Source organism: Siphateles boraxobius, unplaced genomic scaffold, assembly GCF_051911475.1.
Source record: "Siphateles boraxobius isolate OS27281-9 unplaced genomic scaffold, OSU_SipBor_1 5, whole genome shotgun sequence".
Classification (NCBI taxonomy): Eukaryota; Metazoa; Chordata; class Actinopteri; order Cypriniformes; family Leuciscidae; genus Siphateles; species Siphateles boraxobius.
Genome location: NW_027509141.1, coordinates 32,577,501 through 32,591,084, shown reverse-complemented (window position 1 = coordinate 32,591,084; position 13,584 = coordinate 32,577,501). Strand labels below are relative to the sequence as shown.

The following is a 13,584-nucleotide window of genomic DNA, read 5'->3' as shown; positions in this document are numbered from 1 at the left end:
ATCTCCGAAAATATAAAGAAATTAACCTGAACCACAAAAGTAAACATAACATTTTTATTTATGCTTCAAAAACAAACCACAAAACTTGCTTGGAAAAATGCAACATACAGAAAAAAAACATGTACACCTTTAAATTATACACTTTTATAAACAAAATAAAGTCTATGTCTATATTTTACATCAGCTGGTTTTGCAACGTGTCTGGATTGCAATTTTTCCAGTTTTGCCTCTACAGACAAAATACAAACTATATTTCTGTATCCAGTTACATAATTTCATAATTTCTTTAAGATATAGGGTTTTTAGCATAGCAATCCATTCAGTGGCAAATCCTTTCTAAAATCTCCTCTTTAAAATATAATTTTTTTTTTTTTTTTCACAAAATGTTTTCATTTCAGCTCAACTGTAAATCGACGAGCAGCCCAATAATACGGGCCCAGTCGAGAGAACTGCGGGAATGGTAACTCAGTTGTTTTCTTCAGCACAAACTCACTCTATATACACACACACACACACTAAAATAGAAAAGTAAACCAAATTTTAAAAACGGGAGTAATTTTAGGGGTATTATTCACATGTCCTTTCACAAAATGAATAGCAGAAATTATTTGCATATATATACACACACAAGTGGAAAATTGTACTCTGAAAAAAAAATTGTTCATGAGGGTATGAAAAAATATATTAGATTGAAAAAGTGCATTTCAAGTGATTATTCTGCACTAAATAAAAAAATTTTGATTTTGACCTAGGGTAATATTTTAAGTGCAGTACCCAGATTCAAACAGCTGAGGACGCCACCAACCTGAAGAAAGTCTGCAGTCCTTCACTGCCCTCAGACAGTCTTAAAGGGGCAGGCTACTTAAATCTCTAGCAGAACAGCCTATAATCGTCATCTGATAACTAGATATAATAAACTGGACAAGGAGTTCGGAAATGTTCCTTTTTCCCCATTCCACTTGTTTTCTTTTTTGCTCAGCCCTTGAGCTCTGGAAAGTACCTTGGCACAGTCTTAACAGGAACTTTTGCAGGAAAACCCTTGTGACATCAAGAAGCATTATAAAGCACACAGGCTTTAGTTATTTTTTTTTTCTATGGCTAATCATTCAGAGCTCTCCATCTATTGGCTATTTCAAGAAATATTTCATCCAAAAATTATATTTTTGTCACTGTTTACTCGCTCTAATCTCATTTTCATTTTTGGGTGAACTGCTCCTTCTTATGCATTCTATTATTTGACACTGTATAATCTGTGGAACTTTTTCAAACAAGTCAACCGTGAATATACTTATCTATACCCCTTCTAGAAGAGTCGATTCCCTAGCATTTTCTTATGCACTTTACAAATAACATTTACTTCATAAAATGTGCAGTAGACAATTTTAGCAACGGCAGCTCCACAGTGCCTCCTCAAACGACTCGAGATCTGCAGTCTAACAGCGAATATTGTAGACTGAAAAAGTCCTGCTTTTTCCAGGCTCTGGTCAGTGTGTAAGACCTATACTGTATGCATGGCCAACACCACTGGAAAAATCTGAAATATTAATATCTATCCTCTGTTTAACTACTTGTCATCATGTCTGCTGCCACCCTAACCAACCCTAGAAGACCATGTGACCGATCTGGCAGGTTTGAAACCAGTTTGCAAGGACATCCTTAAAACTGGACTGGAAAACACTGACCTATACCATTTTTTGGACACCATCACGTTGTAGAGATTCCAAACTCTCCGGATTATTTTCTCCATCTCATTCCCCCTCTTGCATTTTCCACCCTCTCTGTCCTCCCATCCCTTCCTCGTTTCATCTCAGTCGGTGAGGACAACCAGCTCTCCCTCACTGCGTTCGCCCACGTCACTCTCCTCCCCTTCGCTGTAGGGCTGTCGGGGCCGTGCGGCCTCCTGGGTCTCGTCACCTCGGATCTGCGGGGGCTCCAGAGCCCGGGGGAGGTAGTGCTCCAGGAGGGCAGGGTGCAAGGGCAAGGCGGTCATGGACACAGGTGTGGTCGGGTACTGTACTTCACTGGGGGGGTACGCTAGCTGCTGCTCTGATTGGCTGTGGGAAGAAATGTTGACTGTAAGCAGGCGAATCGGGAACCATCATTAGGTTATTCAGACGACATTCACAACATGTCGAGTGTGTCTGCGGGCATCACCTCGGAGGGTACGTTACTCGCTGCTCCTGTCGTCGACTCTTCATCATGGCCTTGTACTCTCCCACCCGCAGTCGTCTTCCCTCTACAATACAGGTGCGCTTTGGCCGGGGTTTGTATTTGTAGTCTGGGTAACGTTCCAGGTGCTGCCGACTCAATCTGGCCTGCTCTTCATAGTACGGCTGCTTCTCCTGATTGGACATGGACTTCCAACGGGAACCTGAGGCGGCAACAAACAGGCATGAAAGTTAGGTATTATATAACAGCTTTTCAAACTCACGCCCCCAACGCAAACATCATTGCTATATTACTTAATGCATTCGAACATCATTGCTATATTACCTAATATGTTTCATATAATGTGCAAAATCGTGTCTACACCTTGCCGCATCAGCTTGAGGATGTCTACACTGGACAGGACAAGGCGACCATTGCAAATCCATTTGTTTTTTATGTCACAAGTAGCGCAGGCGCTTTGGAGAACGTCAGAAACAGTACGAGGCATCAGTTTACTGTCGGGATTTGGTGATTTGCATCGTGCCGCTCGCGTCCAGTGTAGACAGGGTATTGGTTAAACTGAAACATTAAGCATAACAGCTTATAGAATTGTGTGTGACGGCTGAGCTTATTTTTCATTCAGTTTTACCATATTACCATCTCTGGTATTCAGGATTTTTACAAGTCACTCGTCCATTTTTGTTGTTTTTGTGTTCCATTTGAGTAGTTAAATTGCCCACTCTAGTGGATGTCTAAAAAATCTGCTAGTAAAATCTCACATTTACAGCATTTACATGGACTCTTGCCATCCTCATCACACCAAATATTTATCACAATCTCAATGTTACCTCTTCCAACCCTCTTGAAGTCGTAACATTTAATGGGGGCTCGTACAGGATAATTACAAATTATCCCTGTAATTGTGATGATTGTGTGTGTTTGTTAGTGGTAATTGACTGTACGTTGTTGACGTATTGACAGTGTACTCATGCAGAATGTTATTGTTGCAGGGCTTATCTACTTATACATTATGGGCACTAATCCACTAAAAACATTTGCCTAAGGAGATTGTATGCCTGTATATTTGAATTTATGCACCTGTTAGTAATGAATGAAGCTAAAATAGTCAAACCAGTTTATTAGAAGGAAGTGTCCGTGTACTTTTGGCTTGGAGCAGGTTTTTCAGTGGTATTTTTTTGAGAGTCCGTGAGAGTTTAAATTCCACAACGACAAGGAAGAGAGAGATAATTCAGAGTGAAAGTACAAAGGCGTGCAAAGGAGGAAAAAACAATCAGCGACCTAAAGAATTCACCGACCCAATTCGCAACACGTTGGGAATGTTTTACTTTGTAAGAATTCGGTTAAAGTCAAGTCAAGTGACGTTTATTTATATACTGCTTTTTACAATACAGATTGTTTCAAAGCAGCTTTACAGACATAACAGGAAAATAATGCAAAAAAGTTTGTTTCCAGAAGAAAATAGCATCACAGTCCAGCTTAAGTAGGTTTAGTGATGTTTCATTTTTGTTTTAAAAAAAGTTATTAATTTAGTTCATATATATATATATATATATATATATATATATATATATATATATATATATATATATAGCCGCTCTGGAGTAAACCGTGATGTCATCGTCCAGCTCAGTTAATTTCTTGTATAATAGTGTCAATGCAAGCAGATCAATATTATTGTTGAATATTTAATTAAATGTTAAAATTAATGTCCCCAACTAAGCAAGCCAAGCCAATGGCAACAAAGGCGGAAAAAGGAAAAAGGTTTATTGACTGCATGCGTGCAACGCTGCCTTCACTGACACTGTGCTGCGGGCTAAAAGCGTAGGAAACTGACAGAAACTTAGGTGTGTACCAGAAAGAGCTTCAGGCCATGTTTGGTAGGAGAAAAAAAGCTTGAATCAGGAGGGTCTCAGTAGCGCCACAATGGAATGGAATGCAAGTGTTTTGTGAAAGGAAAGCACTAAGGAAGGCAGAGGTGCAGCAAGGGATGAGGGGGCTGAAGTTCTGGGTGTTGTTTTCCTGTCACCCCAGGAGCCAGGTGGCCGTATGTGCCCTAGTGTGACCCCTTTTTTATCCCCCTAAGACCTTCTGTCCTCCTCTCCATTCCAGGGGGCAACAGCAAGTTACATGTCCGGAAATATAGATGTGTTTTACAGAGTAACGCTTAAACTGCTGACTGTAGGATTAGTTGTGAGCATAAAGAACCCACAGTTCCCATAACCCCCCAGCCCAACCCAACAATAAACAACTAATTTCAAGAGAAAGATAAAGGAGAAAAAGAGATGAAATAATAAAACAACAATGAGGACAATGTTGTCAGAACAGGTGCTTCAGAATCCACAAAGATGAAGGATTACAGACAGTACAGTCACTAGAACATTCCTTTCGTTGATGACATTTTTCTTTGACACGACGACGACAAAAGAAAAAAAAAACTTTCACAATTTCACACTGGCATATAATTAAATAGAGTAAAGGTTATGCGTATTTGGCTTGATGTCCAAGGGGATGGCTCTGTGCTCAGAATTTGGCCCGAACCCAGAGTACTCCCCCATCCCAGGTTGGCATAGGAATAGTTAGAAGTGAGGAGATGGGGTGGTGGAGGGATGCTGGGAAACTGTCATGGAACAGAGGTAAATCAGCTCTTATCTTGTTAATTGAGTTGATTAACTGAATGCGCTCCTCTTGTGTTAATTAGGTTATTTTTCTGAAAGTGCTCCTTTGTTAACAAAACATCATTTGATGGACAAAGATAACACAGTTTGCTTATATTACTATTAACAAATAATGACATGAATATAACATGAACTGATGATGCGCAGTCATTGGGTAAAGCGAAATACCAAGTACAACAACTTGCAAATAAAGTTGTTTTTTTGTATTAGACATTTATGTTCATGCAACATGAGAATTTTCAAATATAAGAATATTCTGATAATATTACTACTAGTAAACTATCTGAAGTTTGGTAACAATCATTAGACTATCACTAAAATCAAATTCAAAATGTCTTGTCAAAACGAATGCTTACCAAGGATCTTGCTGATGCTGGAGTTGTGCATGTCAGGGAACGCCTGCAGGATACGTCGCCTTTCGTCTTTAGCCCACACCATGAAGGCGTTCATGGGACGTTTGATGTGGCCAGAGGAGGGAGTCCGGGATTCACCATAGCTTCCCACAACAGAGATTGCCATCTGTCCTGTTGGGAACAACAAGATTAAAAAAAAACAATCAGTCTAGACACACAAAACTTCCTTTTGTTTGCCTACACGCCCTGCAGCCAAGTGCAATTACACAGGCAGGTGGCATCTGTGTTTGCTGCATGCCAAATAGGTTTTTATTGTATGAGAAATAGTCATAAATTCACCATTTGTTTATTTGATCAGAAAATTGCATGATCGACTGAAATTTCTTGATTCAAATTTTGTGCACGTACTAGTGACATGCAAAACTACATATCTCAATATCAACTATTCTGAGGGTTTCCTGAACGACTAGTCAGCTAACCTGTCTTACCTGCTAGCCATTCATAATTAGATTGGGATGAGGTGATCTCAAAATGGACATGCTTCTTAGGGGGCGTTTACAAAAGACCAAAACGGTTAAGTTGACACAGTATCACTTTAGGAAACAAGATGCGACACAACAGCCAAAAGACATCATTTTGAATGCATATGGCTGTATCAGGAAAAAGGAAATTAATTTAAAGACCCTGTCCCATGTGAACCAATCAACAGCTAAAGCACAACAATCAGGCAGCATACTAATTAATGTATTTAATGTAAAAAATAAAAAAAAAGAAGAAAAAAATTGAAGTTGACTTTGATGGCCCATACATACCCTCAGAGTCACTGCTGAGGTGGTCCTCATTCGTCCTCAGGCACTGTCCTTCATCCATCCGGTCTCGAGACGCCTCCTTATAATCAATCAAAATGAAAAGACAGAAAATGTAATGCCTGCTACAGACTGTATGATTTCAGCAATCCTATAAGATCATTAAAAATCACACTGTACGACATGGATCTAATAAACTTGGGTACTGTAGGATAATGGCACCTATTGAATCGTAGGCTACTACGCAAGTAAGTATAGAAGAATAATCAGCATGCGCTAGTGTAGAGCACTAGGTTTTTAAAACCTGTTAGCCAGCAACCCCACTTTTGAAAAATCCCCAGAAATGGCATACCCTGGCATACCCACACTAAAAGCACAAGTATGGTCTCATTTGAAAGCTGACACTTGGTCGTTTATTGTAAATTTAGAATTATTGTCATAATGAAAACAATTGTTATAAATAGCTTCAAAGTTTTGTAAAGTTATTAGAAATTTATTTTTATGAAATATCTTCATAAAAATAATATTGAAGTAGGCATTGTATCAATCTAGAAATACACTGCTGCTATAGCCTCATGTCTTACCATGTTATATTTAAAATCTGAAGATAAGTCTAAAACTCTGAATTTAATTAAATCTTTTTAAAAATCATGACTTCATTTTGATTAGACTCTAAAATGCAAACTGATGTTTATTGTCATCTTCTAAGGATCCATTCAGTCTATTGTCTCTATTGTTTCGTGGTGCAAACGAGCCCCATACAGTCTCAGTCTCCCCTGCACACATTCACACCTCTCCGGCCTGGTTATGGCTCTAAATATGTTTTTATTTTGTCTTAATTATAATTATTAACGACTGGCTATTCACGCTGTTTCAATTTCTCACTTGAAAAAAGAAACATTTCATTAAGCATTCCCATTTAAAACTTTTCATAAAAATAACACCTAAGTGGCAGGTGCATCTGAGGGCTAGGTAGCATGTTAGCTTAGCACACCATCAATACATGAGAATTAGTGAAATAAAAATCATGTTTTTGCTCCAAACTTACTTTATAACGCAAGTCGAGTGTTTTAAATAAACTTCTGTGAAAAGATTTGGCTTCAGATAAAAAAATCTGACAGAAAATATATTATTTTATAGTATTCTGCACAATGATAAAGTCTACATCGATAAGCATTACATTATAAATATAATTTGTTATTATGAAAATACCTGAAATGGCTTGAAGAACATATCGTTGTAATTATGTTTATTGTTTCCAAAATATCTTTATCTACAAGTTACAGCGATCTCTGGAAGCTTTGTGGTTTATGTCGGGGACTTCCTGAATGTCACATGATATGGCTCTTCTTCATGTGTTTCATATATGGATTAAATGTGCACAGGGCGCCCTCAGGCTGCCATTATGGATTGAAAACACAGTACATCTGAGTATCCAGCACTCATAATGATTACATCGGCACATTTGGGTTTAAATTCAATAAATATTATTTATCTCTATAGAAATCTGACGTAACCCTATGAAATCTATAAATATTTCTCCAAATCTGCAAATTTTTTAGCTAAAAGCCCTGAGGGACGTTGTTTGGTCAAGCGCTTTCGTGACGACCTCAGAGGAGTTTTTTTCTGAATGGGAGAGGCTGACGCTCATAATTCATATTACATAATTCATATTTTTTTATTACATAACTCCTGACACAAATTAAGACATAACGGTCACTATAAGTTTCTAAGAATAAATAGTCAGATACTGAAACTTGAGTCTTATATCTTTTTAATGATGTATAGTTTGTCAAGGTAATAACATTATTCTAATAGTAACTTTGAACTACTTAAAGAATGATTCAGTGCGTCCTCGTCCTGGTAAAGCTTTACAGGTTTAATGTGCGCTAAAAAAAAAAGAGCAGGAAGCAAAAGAGGAGAATATGGACGTGGTCATGGCCAGGTAAAGAGGCCAGTTTGCAAGCCAATCCTGCAAATGGAGCTTTAGGCAAGTAGTTTTAAGTTTTAGCGGCATGTTGCAGTGATCAATACGCCACTTCATGTTGCATTTTTATTGGCTAGTCAGTAGACACCGGTCAAAGCAGAAAACGCACTGTGAGATGATCATGTTAATTTTTTTTACACAGGCAGAAAATTATCACATTGGGCCATTCATAATCGTGCGACAAGACCGTGACAACGGCCGTCTATGAACCTCTCTCACTGTAAGACTAGGACCACCGTTTAGGAGCCACGACCACAGAAATCGCCACGATTGGTCATCTTTCGTCTGGGACAGCCCAAAATCGTACTCTGTGTACAGAGCATTAGCCACAAAGGTCCCCAGCGAAATTTGTCGTTGTTAAATACAATTTTGAAGCTATATTCTTCTCCCTTTCAAATGGCTTTGCATTGTTGTCAATGTCTACCTGGATATTCAAGAGTATGCAAGACAGTTGTAAAAGTATCAAGCTGTAAAAACAGGTTTAAGTGGAATGATTCAAAACACGGTTGACAACAAAGGCGAAATCACTGTCAGATCTCCCTGAGGTTAAACTGAACTCAAAAGCAGCAACAAAGTGGTTGTCGAAACAGGTGTCTACAGAGACTTGAGGCTATTTCACAATTGCCACGAACACAAACAAGTGAACATACAAGTTGTGGTAGGACTCTAATAGCAGCTGTTCTTGGCTGAAATGGGAATGTACCCCTTGTTTAACCGATATCATGAACCTCTGTAAAACAATATCCATCGCTGACCCTGACCGCCCCTCTTCTCCTGTAACACAGTGGGTGTTCTGAAAGAGGGCTGTTTCAAGTGCGGGCCATTAATGGATACTTGCCCCGATGTTTCAACCTTGAAGCATGACCAATGGTGACAAACAGAGGGCCCCAGGTGCCGCCCGAGGAACCTTGGAGAACTTGGGTGTGGAGTATGTGAGAGCGTGTTTGTGTGTGTGCTAAGACGTTGACTCACCAGCCTTGTGTTGTTGTCCCTCTCACGGTCCCTCTCTCTGCCCGTCGAGCCTTGTCCTCCACGCAACAGCTGCTGGGCATCATGAATGGCTTGTGTCACAACATCTCCCTCTCCCAAGAAGCCTAAAGAGTGAAAGGGTGAGAGAGAAAGGAAACTTTAGACAAGGTCAAGAGAGATACATTTATCCCTCTCCGTCTTGTGATGCACAAATAAAGCCCTTGGCTCGGGCTCAAGTATATGATCCGATCCAGGACAAGACCCCAGTCTTGAGTCCAAAGGCTTAAGACAAACAGTCACGTCTGAGGTGCTGACACATTCTCAGGGGCTGGTTCGAAGGGGGAACAGGTTTTCTGAACTGCTGACAAGTGCCGTTAATACTTGGGATAGAGGCATGTTGGCAGTGGGAACCCTAAGATGGGTCCTTTCTAACAGGGTGCAGAGAGTCATTTTTACTGAATGTGAACCTTAAGGACTGCCCTCTCAAACAATGCCATGAGAGTACAGCAGGAAAACCACAGTGGACATGTCTGACTCATAGGCCCTTTTTACACCTTGCATTAAGATGCGTTTTGTAGTAGTAGACGAGGGAGTCTCCTGGTATTTTAATCTGTCCATTTTGTACACTTTCAACCACTTATGTCCTAATTTCTTTGAGGGGAGGGTCTATAGGTGGTAAATGCATGGGCATTTTTTTTTAATAAGCTCACGCAATTTACATATGAATTTGCGAGTGTTTGTTAGAAACCAGGAATGGTGAGGGAACATTTGGCTTCGTATGTTTTTTGTTTTCAAACCAAACTTGTGTCTCTAGCCGACAAAAGTATAAATCCTTCCTATCTGGCTAGCGCTCTTCCCATAATGTTTACGCATCAGGTAAGTAGGCGGAGAGTAGGCGTCTTTTGTGGTTGTGCGAACACATTTGACCATATGAGCGTTTTATATACAAAAGCAATCCGGTCAAATGCGTATTTAGTGTCATCCACTAGTGATCAATCGACTAAGACGCATCTCAATACCAGGTGTAAACAGATGTGTCCAAAAATATCTCTACCTCTTTATGGCCCTGACAGCATAACATAAATACTAAGCAATTTGTTGTGCAACTGTAATAAACAAATTCACAGTCTCAATCTACTAAACAGTGCTGCGGGTTGAGAGGAAATTGCAAGATCAATTGTAACAAAACAATCTTTCAAATCAGCTTAAAGCACATAGCACTGCTTCAACCTCAAGCACATTGTAATTTTGGAGACTGGATGTGTTGGTGTGGTGAAGTGTCACATACTTAGGCTGAGGGCAGATCGAGAAGGGCTATGGGGATGATCTCTAGGTCGGTACCCTGACTGCAAGTGGGCCAGTTCCAGTGCCTGGGGGCTTGGGGTCTTGGGTTTAGCCGTGAGGTTGAGAGGTTGACTGGTGTCCTTAAGTAGAAAGTCATTGTGAGATTCGTTAATAAATTACTATAAATACAACAAAGTGAAAGATGACCTGCAGATCAGCGCAAGATGGTGTACCTGGCGAAACACTGTACCACTGGACCTTTTTGAGTGTGGATTGGGCAGCAACTGCATGGGATATTCCACTAAAAACAAATAAACAAGTACATTTAAAAGACTGAAATGTAAGGATTTACAAACATAAAATGGGCATGCGAGAGATCTGCTATCAAATCCGAGTACAACAGGACATGGTCAACTATCAGGTTTCAAGTCAGGGTCAACTATCAGGTTTCAAGTCAGGTTCAGGTCAATGTTTCTATTTCACAGGTTCAAAGCAAAGCATCTAAATCTTTCCTAGTTACTATCAGTCCAAATGCTCTGTATCCTTAATGACTTCTAAGACATATAGCATTGCAAACTGCTAAGTGTTTATCGCCTAAGAACTTCTCTAATTTACCAGCTGGATAAACTCTTTGAGCTCAGATTTGCTTGAGTCCTTGGCCCTCAATTCCAAGTTTCTTTACAATGCCAGCTCGATTGTGTCAGGCATGCTGTTAGCCGACTAGCTCATACACTTGTCCTATTGTTCCCTGTTCTTTCCTTCTATCCTTCATCTTCTGTGAATGGAGTACATACATACAGGCATCAAAGTTGTGCGTTTACAAGAGTATTTTAACTGAGTGAGGGCACAGTTCTATAGATTACAGACGTCAATGCACAGAACCCACTCTGGATTTTACTTGATCAATATGCACTCTAATTCAATGGACAGCCCTGAGCCGTTCTTCAATGAAAGTGCAAGGAAATCACTCGGACAGACCTTTCAATGAGTCTTTCTTTATGAAGTACTTTCTAAGTGGACCAAAGACATGAGCAAAACCATCAATTCCTGCAATAACTACTTGTATTACAGAACAGACCTTCAGACGAACATTCATTAAGAAAAGTTCTTAGAATAGCAAGTTTTTTTATTTCCCTTTAGGATAAAATAGTATATTAACTTTGTCAATTTAGCTTGCACTACGCTACATATTAACTGAAACTACAAACCACAGCTGATAAGCTTGTGCTGAAAGGCGCAAGAGCAAACAAGTTTTTCAAATAACCAACAAAGGGTAATATTTGAAGTCAATTATTTAAAGATTTTTGACAGATGCTATTTGATCCATCTGAAGATAACAGATGGCTGAATCCTGTGTCCTAACAGACTTTTATTGTAAAAGCTAACAGTTGCTCAATATGCAAATAGCTAGGTTTTCTATGCCTATATCAGGATGTGCGAACATTTCACTCCATTGGTCGAAGGGAACGAAGTTGCGGAAGTTTTCTTGAGAGTTTGGAGCGGCCTTACCTGGTTTGCAGGGAATGGGCTGCAGAGGTAAACCCATCTGGCCCTCAGAGGTGACTGGCAATGGCTGGGCGTTGGGGTGAAAGGCGGGGATCATAACATACGGCATGTTTACCTGCTGGTTCAAAGGTCACATAGAACACCTTAAGTCACCTAATATTGTATTTCCACATATGTCCAAATAATCTTAATGGAACAATTCACCCAAACAGGTAAGTTCTATTTACTCACTGTCGTGTCATGACCTCATTTCAATTTTTTTCTTCCTTAAAGTCACCATGAAATCATTGTTATTTTGTACAGAACATTCTAATGTTTATTAAAAATGCCGTGCACATCATTATTCTTTGTGCACTAGTAATCTGTAAACAAAAACTTTAACCTTTTTAAGGTGAAGTATTCCTTTAAGATCATAAGATTCTCCCCAGTCTCTAGTAGTTCATCCACTGAACTGCAAGGTTTTGAATCATCAACCTCACCTGAATTTGCTGCTGCAGTAAATTGATTTTATGTTGCTGCTGGATCAGCTGCTGCTGCTGTTTGGCAATCTAAAACAGAAAATCAGCATTCAGAAACCAAACTAATTCATATATTGTTTTTTCTGACACAGCTTTTTTGCAGTTCCTCTTCAAATGCTCCATCTTTTTCCTTGTCACTTGTTCAACTAAAAGTGTCTCCACACCTGTTCTTGCTGCTGTCTTGCCAATTCCATCTGTTGCTGCTGTTTCTCCAGCAGTAGAGCGGCCATATTCCTCTGCTCTGAATGAGCTCCTAGCAGCTGCTCTCGCAAACCAGAGAGCTGGTTTATCATCAACAACAACTGAAACTCCTTCTCTGCCAGACTCTCTGGGGTTCCTGTAAACACATACGCACAAACTGATGGTCAGGCAGAAGGTGTCAGTGAAAAACAAATGTGAGATAAACCAATCACAATTGAAAAACACACACACGCTATATGGTTACTCCACTAAATGGTTTACATGACAAAGTGTATGTACTGTATATGTGCAGTATAAACGGATAAATTCACCTTTTAAGTTGACACTGGCCTGAAGACCCTTCCCAAAGAACTTTTCTTTCCAGTCTGTATTCAGAAGCTTTTCAATTGTGGGCATCACTAAAAAATATTATATCAAAAACAAGTAAATATTTTAACTTTTAATAATTTAAAATGTACCCCTGGATAAAATGTCTGTAAGCATTTAAATGTAATATTTCTATTAAAATGTAGCTAAAAGCTAAAATTCGATTCAATTGTATTATAGTTCAATATATATATATAAAATATACAAGATACATGTGTACTTAATATAATGAAGCATAATTATGGAAACAAAGAGTGACACAATAGAGAAGAAAACACTTTTTGCTGTACTAAAAAAACTAGAGCTTAAAAACCCAGTTATAACAAAAAAAGTGAAACAATTCTTGGGAATGGGTAAAAATAAAAGGAAAGCTATTTAAGAAAAAACTTGAGGACTCTGTAATAACCAATAAGCATTTCCAAGGTCTGTGAAATATATCATACAAATGAAATCACTGAAAAGCTTCATTGAGCTTGAAACAAAAGAGAAATTAGGAGGATCATCTCAATGTAGACTGCATTAATAGCAATCAGCTCCTAATTGCTGACAGATACATGGATGAACCACTTAATCAAAATTAAAAGCTCAAAACTTCTTTCAGACTCCTCTTTTGCTCTAGAACAACGGCCCTGAAACATTGGAGCACAATGAACAACATGGACCAAGTGTGAATAGGCTACTTAGCTCTCCATGAAGACCTTATTTTTGTAAAGGAACCGTTGCCCTTACCCTCACTGACGTTAGGTTTGC

General features: G+C 39.1%; 1 protein-coding gene across 10 annotated transcripts in view; it reads right to left on the bottom strand.

Annotated features, from left to right (window-relative positions):
• Positions 1 to 40: 40 nt before the first annotated feature.
• The window catches only part of sox13 (SRY-box transcription factor 13), a 30,806-nt gene continuing 17,262 nt past the window's right edge, over positions 41 to 13,584 (bottom strand). For 5 of the 10 annotated variants that reach the window (XM_077203967.1, XM_077203968.1, XM_077203962.1 and 2 more), the window contains 12 exons: positions 13,564 to 13,584; positions 12,780 to 12,866; positions 12,432 to 12,604; positions 12,229 to 12,297; positions 11,753 to 11,867; positions 10,477 to 10,544; positions 10,248 to 10,383; positions 8,963 to 9,084; positions 6,010 to 6,085; positions 5,201 to 5,368; positions 2,155 to 2,371; positions 41 to 2,054 (listed from right to left, as the gene is read on the bottom strand). The exon at positions 13,564 to 13,584 is cut by the window's right edge and continues 88 nt beyond it. In XM_077203967.1, coding sequence (XP_077060082.1) covers positions 1,808 to 2,054; positions 2,155 to 2,371; positions 5,201 to 5,368; positions 6,010 to 6,085; positions 8,963 to 9,084; positions 10,248 to 10,383; positions 10,477 to 10,544; positions 11,753 to 11,867; positions 12,229 to 12,297; positions 12,432 to 12,604; positions 12,780 to 12,866; positions 13,564 to 13,584 — 1,499 coding nt within the window. In that variant the 3' untranslated portion in view covers positions 41 to 1,807. The remainder of the gene's footprint in view (positions 2,055 to 2,154; positions 2,372 to 5,200; positions 5,369 to 6,009; positions 6,086 to 8,962; positions 9,085 to 10,247; positions 10,384 to 10,476; positions 10,545 to 11,752; positions 11,868 to 12,228; positions 12,298 to 12,431; positions 12,605 to 12,779; positions 12,867 to 13,563) is intronic. The other 5 variants (XM_077203969.1, XM_077203970.1, XM_077203963.1 and 2 more) reach the window with 1 other exon arrangement.